This window comes from Chanos chanos, chromosome 2 (assembly GCF_902362185.1).
Source record: "Chanos chanos chromosome 2, fChaCha1.1, whole genome shotgun sequence".
Lineage (NCBI taxonomy): Eukaryota > Metazoa > Chordata > Actinopteri > Gonorynchiformes > Chanidae > Chanos > Chanos chanos.
The window spans coordinates 28,955,799-28,971,271 of NC_044496.1; the positions used below are offsets into that span (position 1 = coordinate 28,955,799).

The following is a 15,473-nucleotide window of genomic DNA, read 5'->3' on the forward strand; positions in this document are numbered from 1 at the left end:
GTGGCATTGGACAAACTGAAACAAACAAACAAAAAAAAACCCCTCCACGAACACATACTGCCTCCCACTCCTTCTTAATTGAAATCAGTCAAGTCACACAAGCTTTCCTGAGACTCCCATGACACATTTTTTTTCAAGGTCGTAGCTGAGGGGGTCAGCAGGTTATTAATCCTTGTTAACAGGCTGGCAAAGAAAAGGATCATTCAGCACAGAAAGTGAGGGAGCCCAGAGCACACAAACCAGCCTCCCTGGCATGGAGATCCAGGGTATGTGTACGTGTGTTTGCGCGCGTGCGTGTGTGTGTGTGTGTGTGTGTGTGTGTGTGTGTGTGTGTGTGTGTGTGCGTGTGTGCCAAGGAGGCTCTATGGGCTGTCATCGTGTGCTGGCAAGAGAGGCTGTGCAGGCTTAGTTTGCCTAGTTTGAAACGCTGCCTTCCTAGCCCCAAAACGGCCACCAAGGGAGCACACACGGCAGGCCGCAGCAGTAATTGGATCCGCTTCTGTTTAAGGGTCACCAAGCGAAATAAAAGAGCCTAGGGCTTTTAAAAATGTAAGTAAAAAGGTGGTAAGTGAAAAGGACAGATGAGAGCAGGTAAAAAAGAAAGAAGAAACGAAAGCAAAAAGAGAAGATGGAAAAGCTTGAGAGTGGTGTTTTACATGCTGTTTCTGGACGTTACCATGGAAAGCTGTGTCTATGCACTGACAGCCGTGATGAAGGTTTGAGCTGCTGTGGTTAGTCATTCCTGCAAATTAGCAAGTCGTCCGCCCTACACAGCATTGATCAATCTCCCAATTGACACCGCGAATGATGGCAGCTGACCACCACAAAGCCTGTGTATGTGTGTGTGTGCGTGCATGAGTTTTAATGTTACATGCTGACTCAAAGAATGATACATAGTGAAGCTCTGAGAGAAATTTCCTTTTTTTCTCCACTCATCTATCCACACATTTGACATCCTCGCCCCCTGTGCTTCCATCTCAGTACTGATCTCATTCTTTCTGTCCTCACCTTCCTACTCTCTCTCTGTTCCTCTTTTCTCTCCCTCTTCTTCAAAATTTCATGGTGCTAATCCCTTTTGAATCTGCTCCACCAGTTTATAGTGCATACAAACCTATTTTATGATTTGACTGACATACTCTAGTGTGAGGTGGTTGCTGGTTTAGTCTTCTCATTTCTAAGTATTCACCAGGGAGCCCCACTCTTCTCTATGCATCTCATTTACAGGAACATAATAAAACGGGATTTCCTGGAGGAGATGATTTTTGCCTTTCTCGACACACCTCTCCACACCCAGATGTGTGCGTGTGCTGCCTGCAGCTGCATCCTCTGGTGTTCATCTGTCTCCTTCGTCTTAAAAGGCATTTAATTATTGAAATACACTTAACGCGGCACAGCGGGAGAAATATGGGTGAGACCAAGAACACATCAAAAATAACTGCTGGGCACATCATCAGGCGAATCTTTTTACCCACAAATTATAAAATAATCCCAATAAGACACTCGTTGCGCTATCTTGTAAATCATGGACCGTTCTATCGATGCGCAGTTTCAGGTCACAGATAGGATCCAAAGTAGCAAATCGTTACTGAGAGAGCATTTTTTTTTAACATCTTGTGTACTAGTCAAATCAGTAATGGCAAAATGTAAGTAATATACAGATTAACGCAATCTCACTACAGGATCGTATTTTGTTTTAAATCGTAGGCTACATTGTATCCTCCACATATTCACCGTAGCATATTTATTTCTGTCCCTTCCCACGCGTTTACTTGTCGTTGAACGAAAGCGCGCTGCACTGCATGAGGGAACCTTTTCTCATGCAGTGCAGCATGTTTTACAATATTTTTTTTCTTTATTCATTTTATAGTAATTTCGGCATAATAATACGGAATTTTTTAGATATCTATATTGACCATCAGGGCGTGAAAATACTGTTCGACACAATATTAAACGATACTGATCACTGAGAGCGGCATCTCATAAACAGCAGAGTATTCTCACCATCAATCCTGCGGGCTATTTACGGACTGAAAGGAAAATTATTGTTCTTATAGCTCGAAAAGATATTTACGGTCATACAACATATGTTTCTGTGATTAAAATTGTAACAAACAATAAGAATACCCAAAATTCAAGCAACATTATTCAATAGGTAAATGTATACTACTCGTATAAACCGACAGTCTTATGAGTAGTTATTGCACGGTGATTTCCGCTATTTGTCGAATTATCCGAGGAAAAACATCTTACCGAATCGTAAGCTTATAGGAGGATGCTGGGGTCCGCGTCCGCGCGTGCTGCCTGGTTTGTCCTTTCCTACACCGAGACAGGTTTCTCACACGGCTAAATATTTTCAATATTGTTCCAGCCCCCTCGCAATTCTGATTGGTCCTTACCACTCATAACTTCAGACTACACCTTTTGAGTGAGACATCGATTCATCTCTTGTTTGGGGTAAATATGAAAATTAGCTGATGACATTTTATTGGTTGGCATTATTGTAGGGTTTTTACTGATACCCCCTCATAATAATCACGTTCCAAGTTGTATCATTTTTTAAACGTAAAAGGCTGTATCATAATCATTTGGTGAATCTGGTGCCAATCACTGTCGAGTAGACAGGCCCTCACGTACAATTCTAGGACTTGTATTCTTTTGTATCGTGCAACTCTATATCGTGCGCTTTGCTGGAGACCTGAAAAGACTACAATTCCGTTTGCCTTTGGATGTGAAGGGTGGAACCTGTACTGTTGACTGATTGGTATTCACAAAGAGCAAACACCTTTCTAGTTTGGTTATGCAGAACACTTCCGTCTTTAGCAAGCAGCCCAGACGTAGACAGAAAGGGAAATAAACTGAAGACAAGACCATAACTAACTAACGACCTCAACAGGCAAGTATTTGTAAGATATAATTAAACAGCGACGCAGTTATTTAGATTAGGCGAGTGTCTATATTCATCTTTGATTCTGTAAACATTACCAAGATATAATAAAACTAGCCATAGCAAATTAGCATACAGAGTTTGTTAGATGCCACTGTCCGAGATTAGGCTAAACAAACAGACTATGTACTGTACCACCGTATTCATCAGAAAATGTATAATTAGGTACACTAAAAATGTTACTAGAACATGTCAGTAAAGCTGTGTTTTATGATTACCATGACTCTAGGGTGAAGCTATGCTACCATATTACGTTTCAAGGTTAGCCGTGCTAACATAAATTCCTAGCTGGGTTTGAGGTAAAGAAACTGCTAGCTGATTCTTGTTTCAGCATAAGACTCATAGTCCTGGTCGGCCTGTGGTCACTGACGTACGGTTAATGATTGATATTGATAACTGAAGTCGATTCATCTAACAAGTTTGCATCTGAAAGCTAGCGTTTTATAGCGCGGCTCTCGCTAACTGTAGTGTAATCTGTACCAAATTCGGCAAAGCAATCGGTAATTAGCTGGTAGTAGTCGAGCGAGCAGTAGCTAACAGTGGAATGAACGTAGGATATTAAATCCGAGCCTGAGACTGAAGTTGGGCTTTAAACACTCTGACATTGGTTAGGATAGCGATACATAGCTGAAGTCACAAATTACAAAGTACGTGATGTAGCCTACCATAGAAACATGTCAGTATTACCTACTGAATATGAAAAAGTACATGTACAGAACATTTGTCATTTCATAGTACAGATCATGTTTACCTTCACATGTGAAAGCCAGTACAAAACTATGCAAATTTTGTGAAATATGTCTACAGCAAAGCTTATTATGAATGAGACTATATGTCATTTAGTTATTTTTGTGAATACCTGCATTCACAGATTGGCTACCCATCATGTGTTAGTAGGCACTGGAAATGTATTATGGAATCACTTACACAATTATTAAAAGACAAATTTATCTTTAACCGAGCTTACAGAGCTCACATGAAGGAGCCGATTGTTATGGCTTCCTGTGTGAATACGTCGTGAAACGGTAGTGTTGGAGGACAGATCTGTCCTGTCCTCATCACTACGAGCCCATTTGCTCTGCAGTCCAGAGGTCCTCTTTCAGTCAGAGGGCCCGGTGCCAGCCAGTGTGCGTCCATCAGTTATGTGAACAGTGAATGTTAATAAAAAGACGGATTTAACCACCCCTAACAAAGCTCCTAGTTTAAACAGATGTGCTGGAGTGTTTTTTAAGGACTTAAAATAATAGGCTAGCTAATGAACAGAGTGTTTTCACATTGTGTGTTACATTGTTTACACATTTTGCCCTTTGCAGCATCCAAATGGCCATATAGCCCTCGCTGGCCGTCTTATAATGGGTTATAGTGGTGTTCTTTTCTGTAAGAAGCATTATATGAAAGTGAAAGCTGTGCTCTTTAGGGTGTGCCGTGTTTGTGGTTGCCGCGGTGATTCTTTTAGCATTAGCCTAGCATTACAGGAATCAGGTGTTGATTGCCCTTTGTCAGAAAAGTGTGTTGTGGAAAACTTGGTAATCAGGAAACTTTATGGTACAAGGACATGCTTTTACTGTCACTATGGGCCTGTAATCCCAGCAACACTAGCCAACACTGTATTTAGTGACGTGGCTCATGTTCTAGCTGAATGTCAACGAGATAAAACGTTTCCGTGTGGCTCTTTTTTCCACCTCCCACTGTGCCACCAAAGCTTGTAAGATGAGGCAGGGACAACAGGAGATTATGGCTGTGGATTTGCGTTTGTGACTCAGTTTCATAAACTGAAACCTGTGTCAACAGGAGTGATTTATGCATCCTGATAAGCTGCTTATTTATCAATATATTGATATATTTTATCCATTTATTCATCTGTTTATTTAACCATCTGGTTATGATCCCCACGGTTTACAAAGATGCATTCACCGACGTGGGAAATGCAAACCCATCTTATACACACTTGGCATACTATGCCCAGAGAAAGAATGGAGGCTATTTTGTTTCCTTGTAGTGTGATCGGGGTTTTGTTGTCTTAAAAAGGAAACTGCAAGTGTGATCTCGTCCCATAACCCTTCCCATATGTTTACCTTCTCAGTCAAGCCAATGATAAAACACTTATGAGGTGGAACAGTTCTAGAGATTCAGTCTTGGTTAATGGTTCTGAGACACTGAAATATCCCTTCCCTCCCTTTTTACGATGATGCACTGTCCCTGTCGTTATTCATCTTAAAGCCTGGTCTCATGTGACAAAATCTTCCCTCAGAACCCAGTGTTTGTCACGGCTCTCCTGAATGCTATAGCACCGTGACCTTTCTCGAGGCCTGAAACAGGACACCCTCACCTTTAGTTAATCTCTCTCTCATTTATCTGAGACAGGAACCGTTTGAGGCCACCCTTCATCCCTCTCTCCATCTCCTGAGCGCACTCACCACCGACTGAGTGGGTGAGCGAGTGAGTGACGCACCACCCTACCGCACTCCGTACAAGGATGACCATGGAAGAGATGAAGAACGAAGCAGAGACAAACTCCATGGTGTCAATGACACTCTATGCTGTCATGTACCCGGTATTCAATGAGGTACGCTAACATGACAACAGTCTGTTATTAATCAGGGAAGATAGTCCTCCTCTTGAGAGACTGATGGGTGAAATATACCTGAAGCTGCCTGATTCCTACAACCATTTTGAAAGTCCATTTTTAAATTGTGTCTTCTTCACTCATTGGAACACTGTGATCCAAAGGCAAAATATTTTCATTGCTAAGTGAATGTGAAAGGGCATAAAATGAGTATTTTTAAAGTAAATGTCCCCGACACTCTTTAGTAACTCAAATAAGTGGCGGACACACACACACACACACACACACAGATTGAGTGTAGACTGCAGTGCAGGGAGGCTTTGAGTGAGAGAGGATCAGTTGAGTACTCAGTGTACTGACAGATCTGTGTTTGTACCAGCCGTGGAGCCCCAGTGTGCTGCGTTTGTGTGTATGAGTGAGAGGGATGTCTCTTTCACCAAACTTTTCTGTTTAACATTCAAGGTCAAACTCGGTGTCCACTGGAGTGTATTAGACCAGGCATATTAAATTTAGAATGAAATTCATTCAATTCATTAAATTATACGGCCTAATGGCAAGTGAATGAAACAGAAATTAGCATTTGTGTGACCTAACAATGCAGATATATTCAGTTTAAACCTTAGGAACAGCTGAATAACACTAAAAATGTGTACAGCGTGCCAACGTTGATTTTAGCAGCTGCTCAGAGTCGTCCTCTATTTTTAAAGTCTAATGTTATTACAGACACTTTTAATTCCCAAATGTAACCTCCCTCATTTAAAAATCATCATGTCTCACTCTTATCCCATTCAATTCTGCTGTCTTTCCCATGCCATTATCTTGAGTTTGAGCACCAGTTTGGATGGAGTTGTGTGAGGCCCATAACAACCAGATGTAAATCAAGAGGCAATAATACAATATTGATATTTGCTATTCAGAAAAAAGAAAGAAAGAAATGAGAAATTAGGAGAATATCAAAACTGTTTGAAGAAAATTCATTGAAAGTTGTGACAGGGCTGGTGATGGATTGTCAGGTCTGATTCATCATAACCCAGCCCATAATGAGCTGTCCAGCATCGAGCGTGAAAGAGTGTGTGTGTGTGTGTGGTAATCACTCTCGTCCAGTGGCTCTGACTTTGTAATGGAAATGATGCAGCCACTGTCTTTGATCAACACTGGAGATTCCAGGTGCAGTACGGTCAGAGAATCCAGGTGGTAGCAAAATATTTATCTGCATAACTACAGAGGACACGCACATACACACAGTACACGCATTACCAAGTTTCAGACAGTTTCAAACATCTTTGTCCAAATCATCCATGCACAGGTTTCCTTAATGGTGCAGTTTTATTGACGGGATTATCAGGAATTCCTAGCCCACAGACAGTTACCTGTTGGTGTAATGTGTTGAGGTGTGATGCTGACTGTCAGTGCTGGGTGATCTGTAGAGTGTGTATTTATAGGGCTGGACCCGAATATTCAACTATTTGGATATTCATTCGTTGGGTAGGCATTCGGTTTTCAATTTTGGGATTCGGATGATATTCTGATTTTTGTTTTGTTTTGGTTTTTTTTTTTTTTTTTTTTTTTGCTAAATGTAGGCTATCAATAAAGGTGTAAGAGCCATATATTGTTATTGTTATTTGTTTATATTGTTTTGTTTGAATTAGGCCATTTTTTGTGCTGCCTGTAAATTGTGGAGTCGGGATTAGTGCAAACTGTGGATTGTGATTGGTTGATTGTGGATCCTCTGGTGCGCATGTGTGGGATCAGGTTGGTAAGAAAGTTGGGACGCCGCTTCAAGGTGAATGCTTTTCTTAGACATGTGCGCACATTATAGCAAACAGCTTTTTGACCGCTTTTCTGTAAAATTACAACGACTTTGATTGATGAAACTGAAAATAAACGACGCCGACATTCACCGGGACTTGGTTGTGTGTTGCATGCTTCAAGGCTTTGGTGAATGATAAAAGTTACAAGTGGATACAGATGCGAGTCAGAATTACCTTTTGTGCCCACGTGAAAGAAGTGGTTTAATTATAACGAACACAAAACGAAATTTTGCCACTATAAAAGGCAAACTGCAAAATACATTTTGTCAGCACATTCTTGCACTACATTTATAGTTGACTGATATTATACTGTTAAACCAGTAACGTTACACATACGGTGACAAGACCTCTCGGTTGGTGCGGGATTGTCTCGGTTTCAAGCTGGGTGTCCCGAGTCCTGACATATCTTTAAATCACTAAAATGTCACGGTTTTCGTCATTCACTACCAAATTGCCCCAGTTTTCACCACCATAATAATAATAAAAATAATAATAATTAAAATAATATTCTTGTTTTCGGCACTTACATAGACGTTTATCACGTTCTGTCCGACTCATTATTACTTAACCCAAGTAAAAAAAACCCCACAAATTCAACACTGATTTGTCTATTTGTGTGTCAATCAATGTGTCATTGTCATGGCTGTTGGTCGGACGCTTGTGCCTCGGTCTGACAGAATCTATCAGTACGCTAATGGCTAGCATCATGCTGAAGAGAAAGTCGGTTTTGACCAAAGACCTCCAGAAGGCTTACCCGTTTCTACGTGAAGTAGAAACAAAAAAGCTGTGTTCTGCACATACTGCAGGGGTACATTTTCGGTCGCGCACGGTGGAAATGCCAACATAAAAGATCATATTAATGAAAACGCCTACAGTGCGTGCATAAGCGCATACATGTGCGTATGCATGAACGTGAAGTGCACTTTCTTTGCTTGGAAAATAGTTGCTACTGACCCGAATATTTAAAATAAAACAGAAGAAGTAATGTGGGAACACTTTGGGGAAAAATGTCTGGCTGAGTCCCTCCTGAGGCACACATTCGAATATTCGAATAATTGCTGTTCATTACTACCGGAGCCCAAAAAATGATATTCGGGACAGCCCTAGTGTATTAAGATCTCATTTAATGGGAAAGGAAGGCCTGCACTTGGTGAACAGGGAAGGTTCTGATTTTCATGTGTCACTGAGGAGTTGCTCTCTATGTTCTATCCAAAGCTTTGCAAAGTGTTGATCCAGTGAGTGTGTGTTTTCCCATTATGTGTGTGTGTGTGTGTATGTGTGTGTATTTTTGTACAGCTGGAGAGAGTGAACATGTCTGCGGCACAGACACTAAGAGCTGCGTTTATAAAAGTAAGTCATATCTCACTGACATCACACTAAACACTCAGAGCTCCATTTAATACAGCTGTAAAGATTGAATCTTGGCCAAAAACCAGTCACATGGCTCCTGGTTGGTCATTGTTTTTTGCTAACACAAGTAATTGTTCAGCTTGACATCAAATAAATGGTTTGTCTGTCAGTCACTGTGTTTTTTGGGTTTATCAATAGGCTTTATCTTTTCATACCATTGTACATTGTCTTTGTTGGTCTTTACATACTTGCTGTCAGCTGATCACTTTGAGCCGCTGTGTCTGCTCTAAGGCCTTGTGTTAAGTGTGAGGCAGTAGATCTCTGTTAGCTGTGTGTGTGTGGAGGTGGAGGGTGTGTGTGTTTCTCCTCTCCTGACGCTCTTCTCTGTGATTGGCTGTCCCTTTGGTCAGGCTGAGAAGGAGAACCCAGGTCTGACTCAGGACATCATCCTCAAGATTTTGGAGAAGAAGAATGTGGAAATTAACTTCACTGAGTCACTGCTGCGAATGGCTGCTGATGATGTCGAAGGTGTGTGTGTGTGTGTGTTTGTTCCACCTGTGTGTGATATTTCAGTGTGCCTTGCCTTTTGAATTCTTCCCTACATCTAGGTGGTGCTGTTTCACCACAAATGGCTGAAAACTGCAGCATCTCCTGTGGTAGATTTTTTCTCCTCACTTCATAATTGAATTTCCTCTTCTCGCTGAGCATTTTTTGTGAGGTTCACAGATTTATGTGACTAATGAATTCATGGGCACACAGTGAGAATCTGGCCAACGACTCATGTTTGAATTCTAAATTTACCTCCAACATTAATCCAGGCCTGTTCTTCTTCCTTCATATCTCTCTCTCTCTCTGTTTCTCTTTCCCCTTTCCTCCCCTTCCTCTATTCTGTAATCCTTTACCATCGTGTGTGTGTGTGTGTGTGATGAGAACTGTAAAATTAAACTGATTAATATTTAAGGTTATGTGTGGGTATTATGTGGGTAATGCTATCATGATCTGTCTATTGTAAATGTAAGACTCATGTTGGTTGAACGTGCATGTGCATTGCAGGTTTCCGTGATTCACGTATTGAAATACATGTCCTTTAAAATCTGTTCTGATGTATACTGATTCCTATTTCATGAAGCTGTTGGAGGAAAAGAATTGCATTTCCCTCTTAGAGCAGATCAGGCAATGAGGCATATAGGCAAATTCCTGCTTTAGACTTTCACATTCCTGTGAAAAATTAAAGGTCATTTTGGTGAAGCTGATCTGTTGTTTGTCTGTGCTGTTGCTATGGACACTGATAGTGTGTTGTGATTGGGCAGAATACATGATTGACAGGCCGGAGCCAGAATTTCAGGACCTGAATGAAAGGGCTCGGGCACTCAAACAGATCCTCAGCAAAATCCCAGACGAGATCAACGACAGAGTACGCTTTTTACAGACAATCAAGTAAGGAGAAACACACACACACGTACACACACACGCACACACACACAGTTTTTAAGGGGCGTTAGCCACAGATTTTAAATACATAAATAATGCATCATTTTCTGTGATTTGCCGGTGTGTTCTTGAGCAGAATGCATAGAAAACAGTATGCGTTTATGAGTTGCCTGGTTACACAATACACAGTTTTACATATCTGCTTTTCAGCTGTCGTACACTGGATTCAGTGATGACCTGTGCCTGTGAGAAAATCAGTGGCTGATACCATGTTCCAGTCAGTGCAGAAATGTTTGTTTTCACTAGCCATGTCAGTTTGGAACAAGCACAAACAGACTGAATGTCCATATGGCCTGACTGCCTTAGCATAGCAGTGCCTCAGCTGGACTACTGTACGGGCCTGAGATTTCAGTAGAGACTTTACCTGAGTTTGTAACATTCAGGAAGCCGCTTAAATTCATTAAAACAACAGGTCCTGGCCTGGGCTGAACTCAGGATTTTAGTTCTAACCCATACACACAAACTCTACTCATCCTAATTTCTCTTACTCACACACACAGTGATGAGCACTCCTCCAAAGACGTGGTCAGTGTGGTGTCACACTGGCAAACACTAACACACCTCATACAGACATTTATTTCCACAGCAGCAGACTGAAAAGAGGGCTTAGAATTCTCCCCTCTTTCCTTGTGAAGTGTTTTTTTTCCCGCCCTTACTCACTTTGCTTTTTCATTTTCATAAAATTCCCTTTTCCATCTCTGAGTCACTTCCAAAGAACTTTAACACAGTGAGAGATGAAGAAATAAAAGAAAACTTGTGCATGAGTGGGTGAAGATGTATACGTTTGGAAAGTTCAGGTTAGAGTGTGTGTGTGTGTGTGTGAGACAGCAAGAGGGGGGGGGGCAATAGAAATGTTCTGATCATTCTTTCTAATTGTCATCAACAGAGACATTGCAAGTGCCATAAAGGAGCTGCTGGACACAGTCAACACTGTTTTTAAGAAATACCAGTATCAAAACAGAAGGGTGAGTCAGCGACGCACGCACACACGCACACACACGCACACACACGCACACACACACGCACGCACGCACACACACACACGCACACACACACACACACACACACGCATGCTTTATAAGATCATCACTTCCCCCGGTCCTTTCCTCTCCGCTCAATTATCGAGACAGAGCTGCTAAACTTTGTGTGTGTGTGTGTGTGTGTGTGTGTGTGTGTGTGTGTGTATGTGTGTTTTCCAGGCATTGGAGCACCAGAAGAAAGAGTTTGTGAAGTACTCCAAAAGCTTCAGTGACACTCTGAAAACATACTTCAAAGACGGAAAGTAAGGAAGTTTTCACAACCCTGAACTTTTCAAAGTTTACTTTATGGGGCTTTCTACATTTACTGCTCTTAATCTGTTATACCGTACTTAATTAATTACAATGTTTTACTGTAAACCATAATGGGGCATTTTTGGCTCATTAATGAAGTTCTGTGGCCGACTTGAACGTGTTTATGATAAAGGCCTGTACGGACTGCGCGTTTTTAAGACGTTAAAGACTATATATATATATATAGACCTTGATTTTCATCTTCTCATTTATCAATATGCTTTGTATGGGGGAAAAAATAACAGACTTCAAAGGTTAACACACTGATATGTGCTTTTTCTTTCCCTTTCTTTGTTCTCTCTCTCCCCCCCCTCCCTCTCTCAGGGCAGTAAATGTGTTCATCAGTGCCAACAGGCTTATCCACCAGACCAACTTGATACTGCAGACTTTTAAAACTGTGGCATAGGACGTTCTCTTTCTCTGTTTTTTCATTATTTTTTGAACATAAAAATAACCTTTATATGAACAATGTAAAGATGTTGGACTTGTATAATTTATGAAAATTTGCCTCACAAGGGGAAACCACTTGAGGCGTAACAGTTTTAATTTCTCTCTTTTGTTTAATGGCAAGCTTTGTCTTTCCTCAAATTCCTTCCTTCTGAGCACTTCACCATCATGTTTATGGACACCAAGACTGTTTTTATTTTTCTATGTCTCTTTCTTCTTATCTCCCGTGACTTGCTTGTCCATTCTGTCTGAGACAAAATGTCCCAGCGCGACTCTGAGTCTTAGCGACAACGTCATGAAAACATTCCTCGTCTGTTTTGTACACAACTGCATCTCCCATTTTTCTTTTTGTCTGTTTTTCCATGGCTCTGCCTGTCTGTCTGATGCTCAATGCTTCAAAGAATGGGAAATTATAAGATGATGATTTTGTTAACTTAATAACTGTCTAAGCAGAACTGTTCCAAATAAACACGCTGCACATGCTGGAAAAGTTTTACATAAAACCTGTCTGTAGTTTTATTGCCTTTGGTTGTCATGGTTTTACCAAAATGCCAAATACAGCATCAATACAGCATCACAGGGCATATCTGTTCTACTCTATCTATTCTCACTCCAATCAAATCCAAAAGAAATCATTTAAGAAGGTCATTAATGAAATGGTTCTGGCCTAATTTCAGACATTCAGCCAGCTTTAAGAGTGGCTGTAATCAGCTAATGCAGATTGTTCCTCACTCTGCAGCTCTGCTGGAGAAATGGACTATGGGCAGATCTCCCTTCTCAGAGGCATGGGGAAAGTGGTGTTGGCGTGCGCTTTTTCCTCAGCTTTGTTATTTGAATTAACATTGGTTTATTATTGAATTAACGACAGTGTGATATGACATTTATTTATGAAATTTATGCCTGCACTTCCATTCCACTGACCTTTTCCCCTATTAGGCATCCTTTTTAAAGAAGATAAGGGAAAAGAAGGGTTTCAGATGTGTGTGGGTGTGTGTGTGTGTGTGTGTGATTACCCTTTTATGATTGATAATAGCTCTGTCCCAGTCATTTGGTGGTGTGTGGTTGAGGTTTAATACCTTGGAGTTCTCTGGGGGATGTTCCAGAAAGTGGGTTTAGTGAAAACTCAGAGTTACTTAACTCAGAGTAAGTAGTAAACCTCCTAATAGAAGAGCCTTATGGCTTCATTCTTGTAGCAATACAAAGCCATAGGGCTCTTCTATTAGGAGGTTTACTACTTACTCTGAGTTAAGTAACTCTGAGTTTTCACTAAACCCGCTTTCTGGAATACCCCCCTGAACAACTAGTTTGTTTTGATATGTATGACCCTGGAGGCGAGAGAGAGAGAAAACTTTCTATGATGCTCTAAACAACAACTGTTTTAAGCTCTCAAGAGAAGACAGTGTGACTGTAGGAGCTTTTGGAAACTGTAATAAAAGCTGTTCCCTCCACCTCCTTCCTGCAGAGTGTGTGTGTGAGGGGGTAATTGTGCCTTAGGCTGAGATGAGCTTCTCTCCGGTGTCCAATTGGTAAAGAGAAGAACCGGTTTGGACGCACAAACACAGACCTCTCCTGCTCCTTGGTTGCTGGGAAACATACCCAAAGCTTTGAAAGAGAGGCATAATAAAAAAAAAAGAATGGAAGAGTGTTGAATGTGTGTTAGTGCACTCTGCCCGTTACTAGCAGTTAATTCTCTTCAAGGCCTTTCACTCTCTCTCTCTCTCTCTCTCTCTCTCTGTGAGTTGTGTATGTTTGTCATAGAAGAGGGTGAGGATTTACTCTGACTACACTTGAACTTGTAGTCTTAAAAACTTGTAGTCTTTGTTCTGAGAAGAACTGAGGGAATTTTGGACTTTATTTCGGACACAAAAGATTTTGGGTAAGACATTTTTTCTAACCATTTTCTAACATTTGTTGTGTTCAAATGATGGCAACTTTAGTTCTGTTTGAAATGTTCGTCGACAAGTCAAATAGTTTGTCATCCATGGAGACCAGTGATTATGAGGAGTACTTGGTATTTCATTATATTCATAAATATCCAGCCATCAGTTTAAACATGCTCAATCTTAATTATGTTGTTATTACTATAATCTGGGCAGAAAAAGCCCAGGCTTAGCCCTGATGCTTCAATTCAGAGATTCCTAATAACTTTTAAATTCCTAATCATTTTGATACCACCATACTTCTGTAAGGTGATTTTTTTTGTACAGGGTGTGTGAAAAAAGACTGAATAGAAAGCTTGCCTACCTTTTAACGGTAGTTGCTTAAGCAGGATTACCCCCCACCCCCATAAACACACTGCCCCCACCTCACTGCCTGCTTTCATAACTACATCCCTCATTTTATGGTCTTGATGCCATAGCGACGTCGGGGAGAGAAAAGGGGGACTGTGAGAGCTTTACTCTGACTGATGGACTTTAGAGAAACACTTTTCTCACACATGCACTGCATCCTCTTTCATGGCAGGTCTTGCTCTGACACTGAGTTGAAATTTCCTTTCAAATAACTGCAGTTTTCCGTGATTTCTTAATAGCAGCATCGGTTATAATTGCAATGAATGTCTTGGGGTAACTGAGTACAAAATGAATAAACGGTAACCTTGATGCATCCCATTACACACATGGACACACAGTTACACCATTACACAACCTTAACCTTAAATAGACTGAGCTGAAAAGGTGCCTCACTCCAGCACTTACTGATACACACACACGCACACTCACACGCACCACTCTGTCTAATCCTTGGCTGCTTTTACTCTTTTTGTGAAGTAAAATTTCCTAAACTCATGTTTCAGTCTCAGAGGAGTCCTGTCTCCTGGAAGCCTCCCTATCTTTTTCCCTTTACCCCAGAGATGATCTCACCTCTCTGCTTTAGCCACTGATTGACAGGTGTTTTGACTGGAAACCATGGAAACCAGGGGAAAGTCAGAGCTCCTGGAGAGCAGACTGAGCATGGCTGACTTAGTGAAGATGCAGAGTCTTTTCCTGGTGAGAGTGTGTGTAACGTTAGTCGTGTCACTGTACAGGAAGGTTGTGTGTGTGTATGTAACATTAGTCGTGTCACTGTACAGGAAGGTTGTGTGCATGTGTGTGTGTGTGTATGTAACATTAGTCATGTCACTGTACAGGAAGGCTGTGTGTGTGTACAATATGTCAGTACACAATTCAGAAGATGTTTGCACACACACATGGCATAGTCCTGCATTAATACCTTCTGCTAGCTCTCTAGCAATTGTGAATGTTTATTTCTGATATTTATTTCCAATTTTTTAGTGGCTGCTGCGAGCTTTCTGAAAATCTATTTTTTATTTCTATTTTTCACGCCCTATCTGATGTGAATCTCTGAATGTTCCCCTACTGAGTTACTGTTGCTACCGCACAGATTTTGCTGTTTTTGGCCAGTGGCTGGTATTACAGGAGCTAATTAAATTGGCACGCCATAAATTTTTCAGTAAACCAGGATAAGAAAACCTCATTTGTCCTGACACTGAGCTTGATAGAAAGAAGATTTCAAATGGCCAGGATGTCGTTATC

General features: G+C 41.1%; 2 protein-coding genes across 2 annotated transcripts in view; both read left to right on the plus strand.

The window, feature by feature from the left end:
* The first annotated feature begins 5,310 nt into the window (after positions 1-5,310).
* Positions 5,311-12,436, plus strand: pdcd10a (programmed cell death 10a). The gene is made up of 7 exons (XM_030764984.1): positions 5,311-5,510; positions 8,618-8,671; positions 9,082-9,199; positions 9,982-10,108; positions 11,049-11,127; positions 11,362-11,444; positions 11,818-12,436. Exons 1-7 carry the CDS (start codon positions 5,421-5,423, stop codon positions 11,897-11,899), a joined length of 633 nt encoding a protein of 210 aa, XP_030620844.1. The 5' UTR covers positions 5,311-5,420; the 3' UTR covers positions 11,900-12,436.
* Positions 12,437-14,846: 2,410 nt separating this feature from the next.
* Positions 14,847-15,473, plus strand: part of zbbx (zinc finger, B-box domain containing) — a 42,847-nt gene continuing 42,220 nt past the window's right edge. The window contains exon 1 of the mRNA XM_030765228.1: positions 14,847-14,927. Coding sequence (XP_030621088.1) covers positions 14,847-14,927 — 81 coding nt within the window. The remainder of the gene's footprint in view (positions 14,928-15,473) is intronic.

Excerpts from the sequence above, each read along its gene's own strand:
- pdcd10a (XM_030764984.1), top strand. The coding sequence starts at position 5,421 with ATGACCATGGAAGAGATGAAGAACGAAGCAGAGACAAACTCCATGGTG. Across the intron at positions 5,511-8,617 it reads TGTACCCGGTATTCAATGAG|CTGGAGAGAGTGAACATGTC; the intron begins GTACGCTAACAT and ends ATTTTTGTACAG. Across the intron at positions 11,128-11,361 it reads ACCAGTATCAAAACAGAAGG|GCATTGGAGCACCAGAAGAA; the intron begins GTGAGTCAGCGA and ends TGTGTTTTCCAG.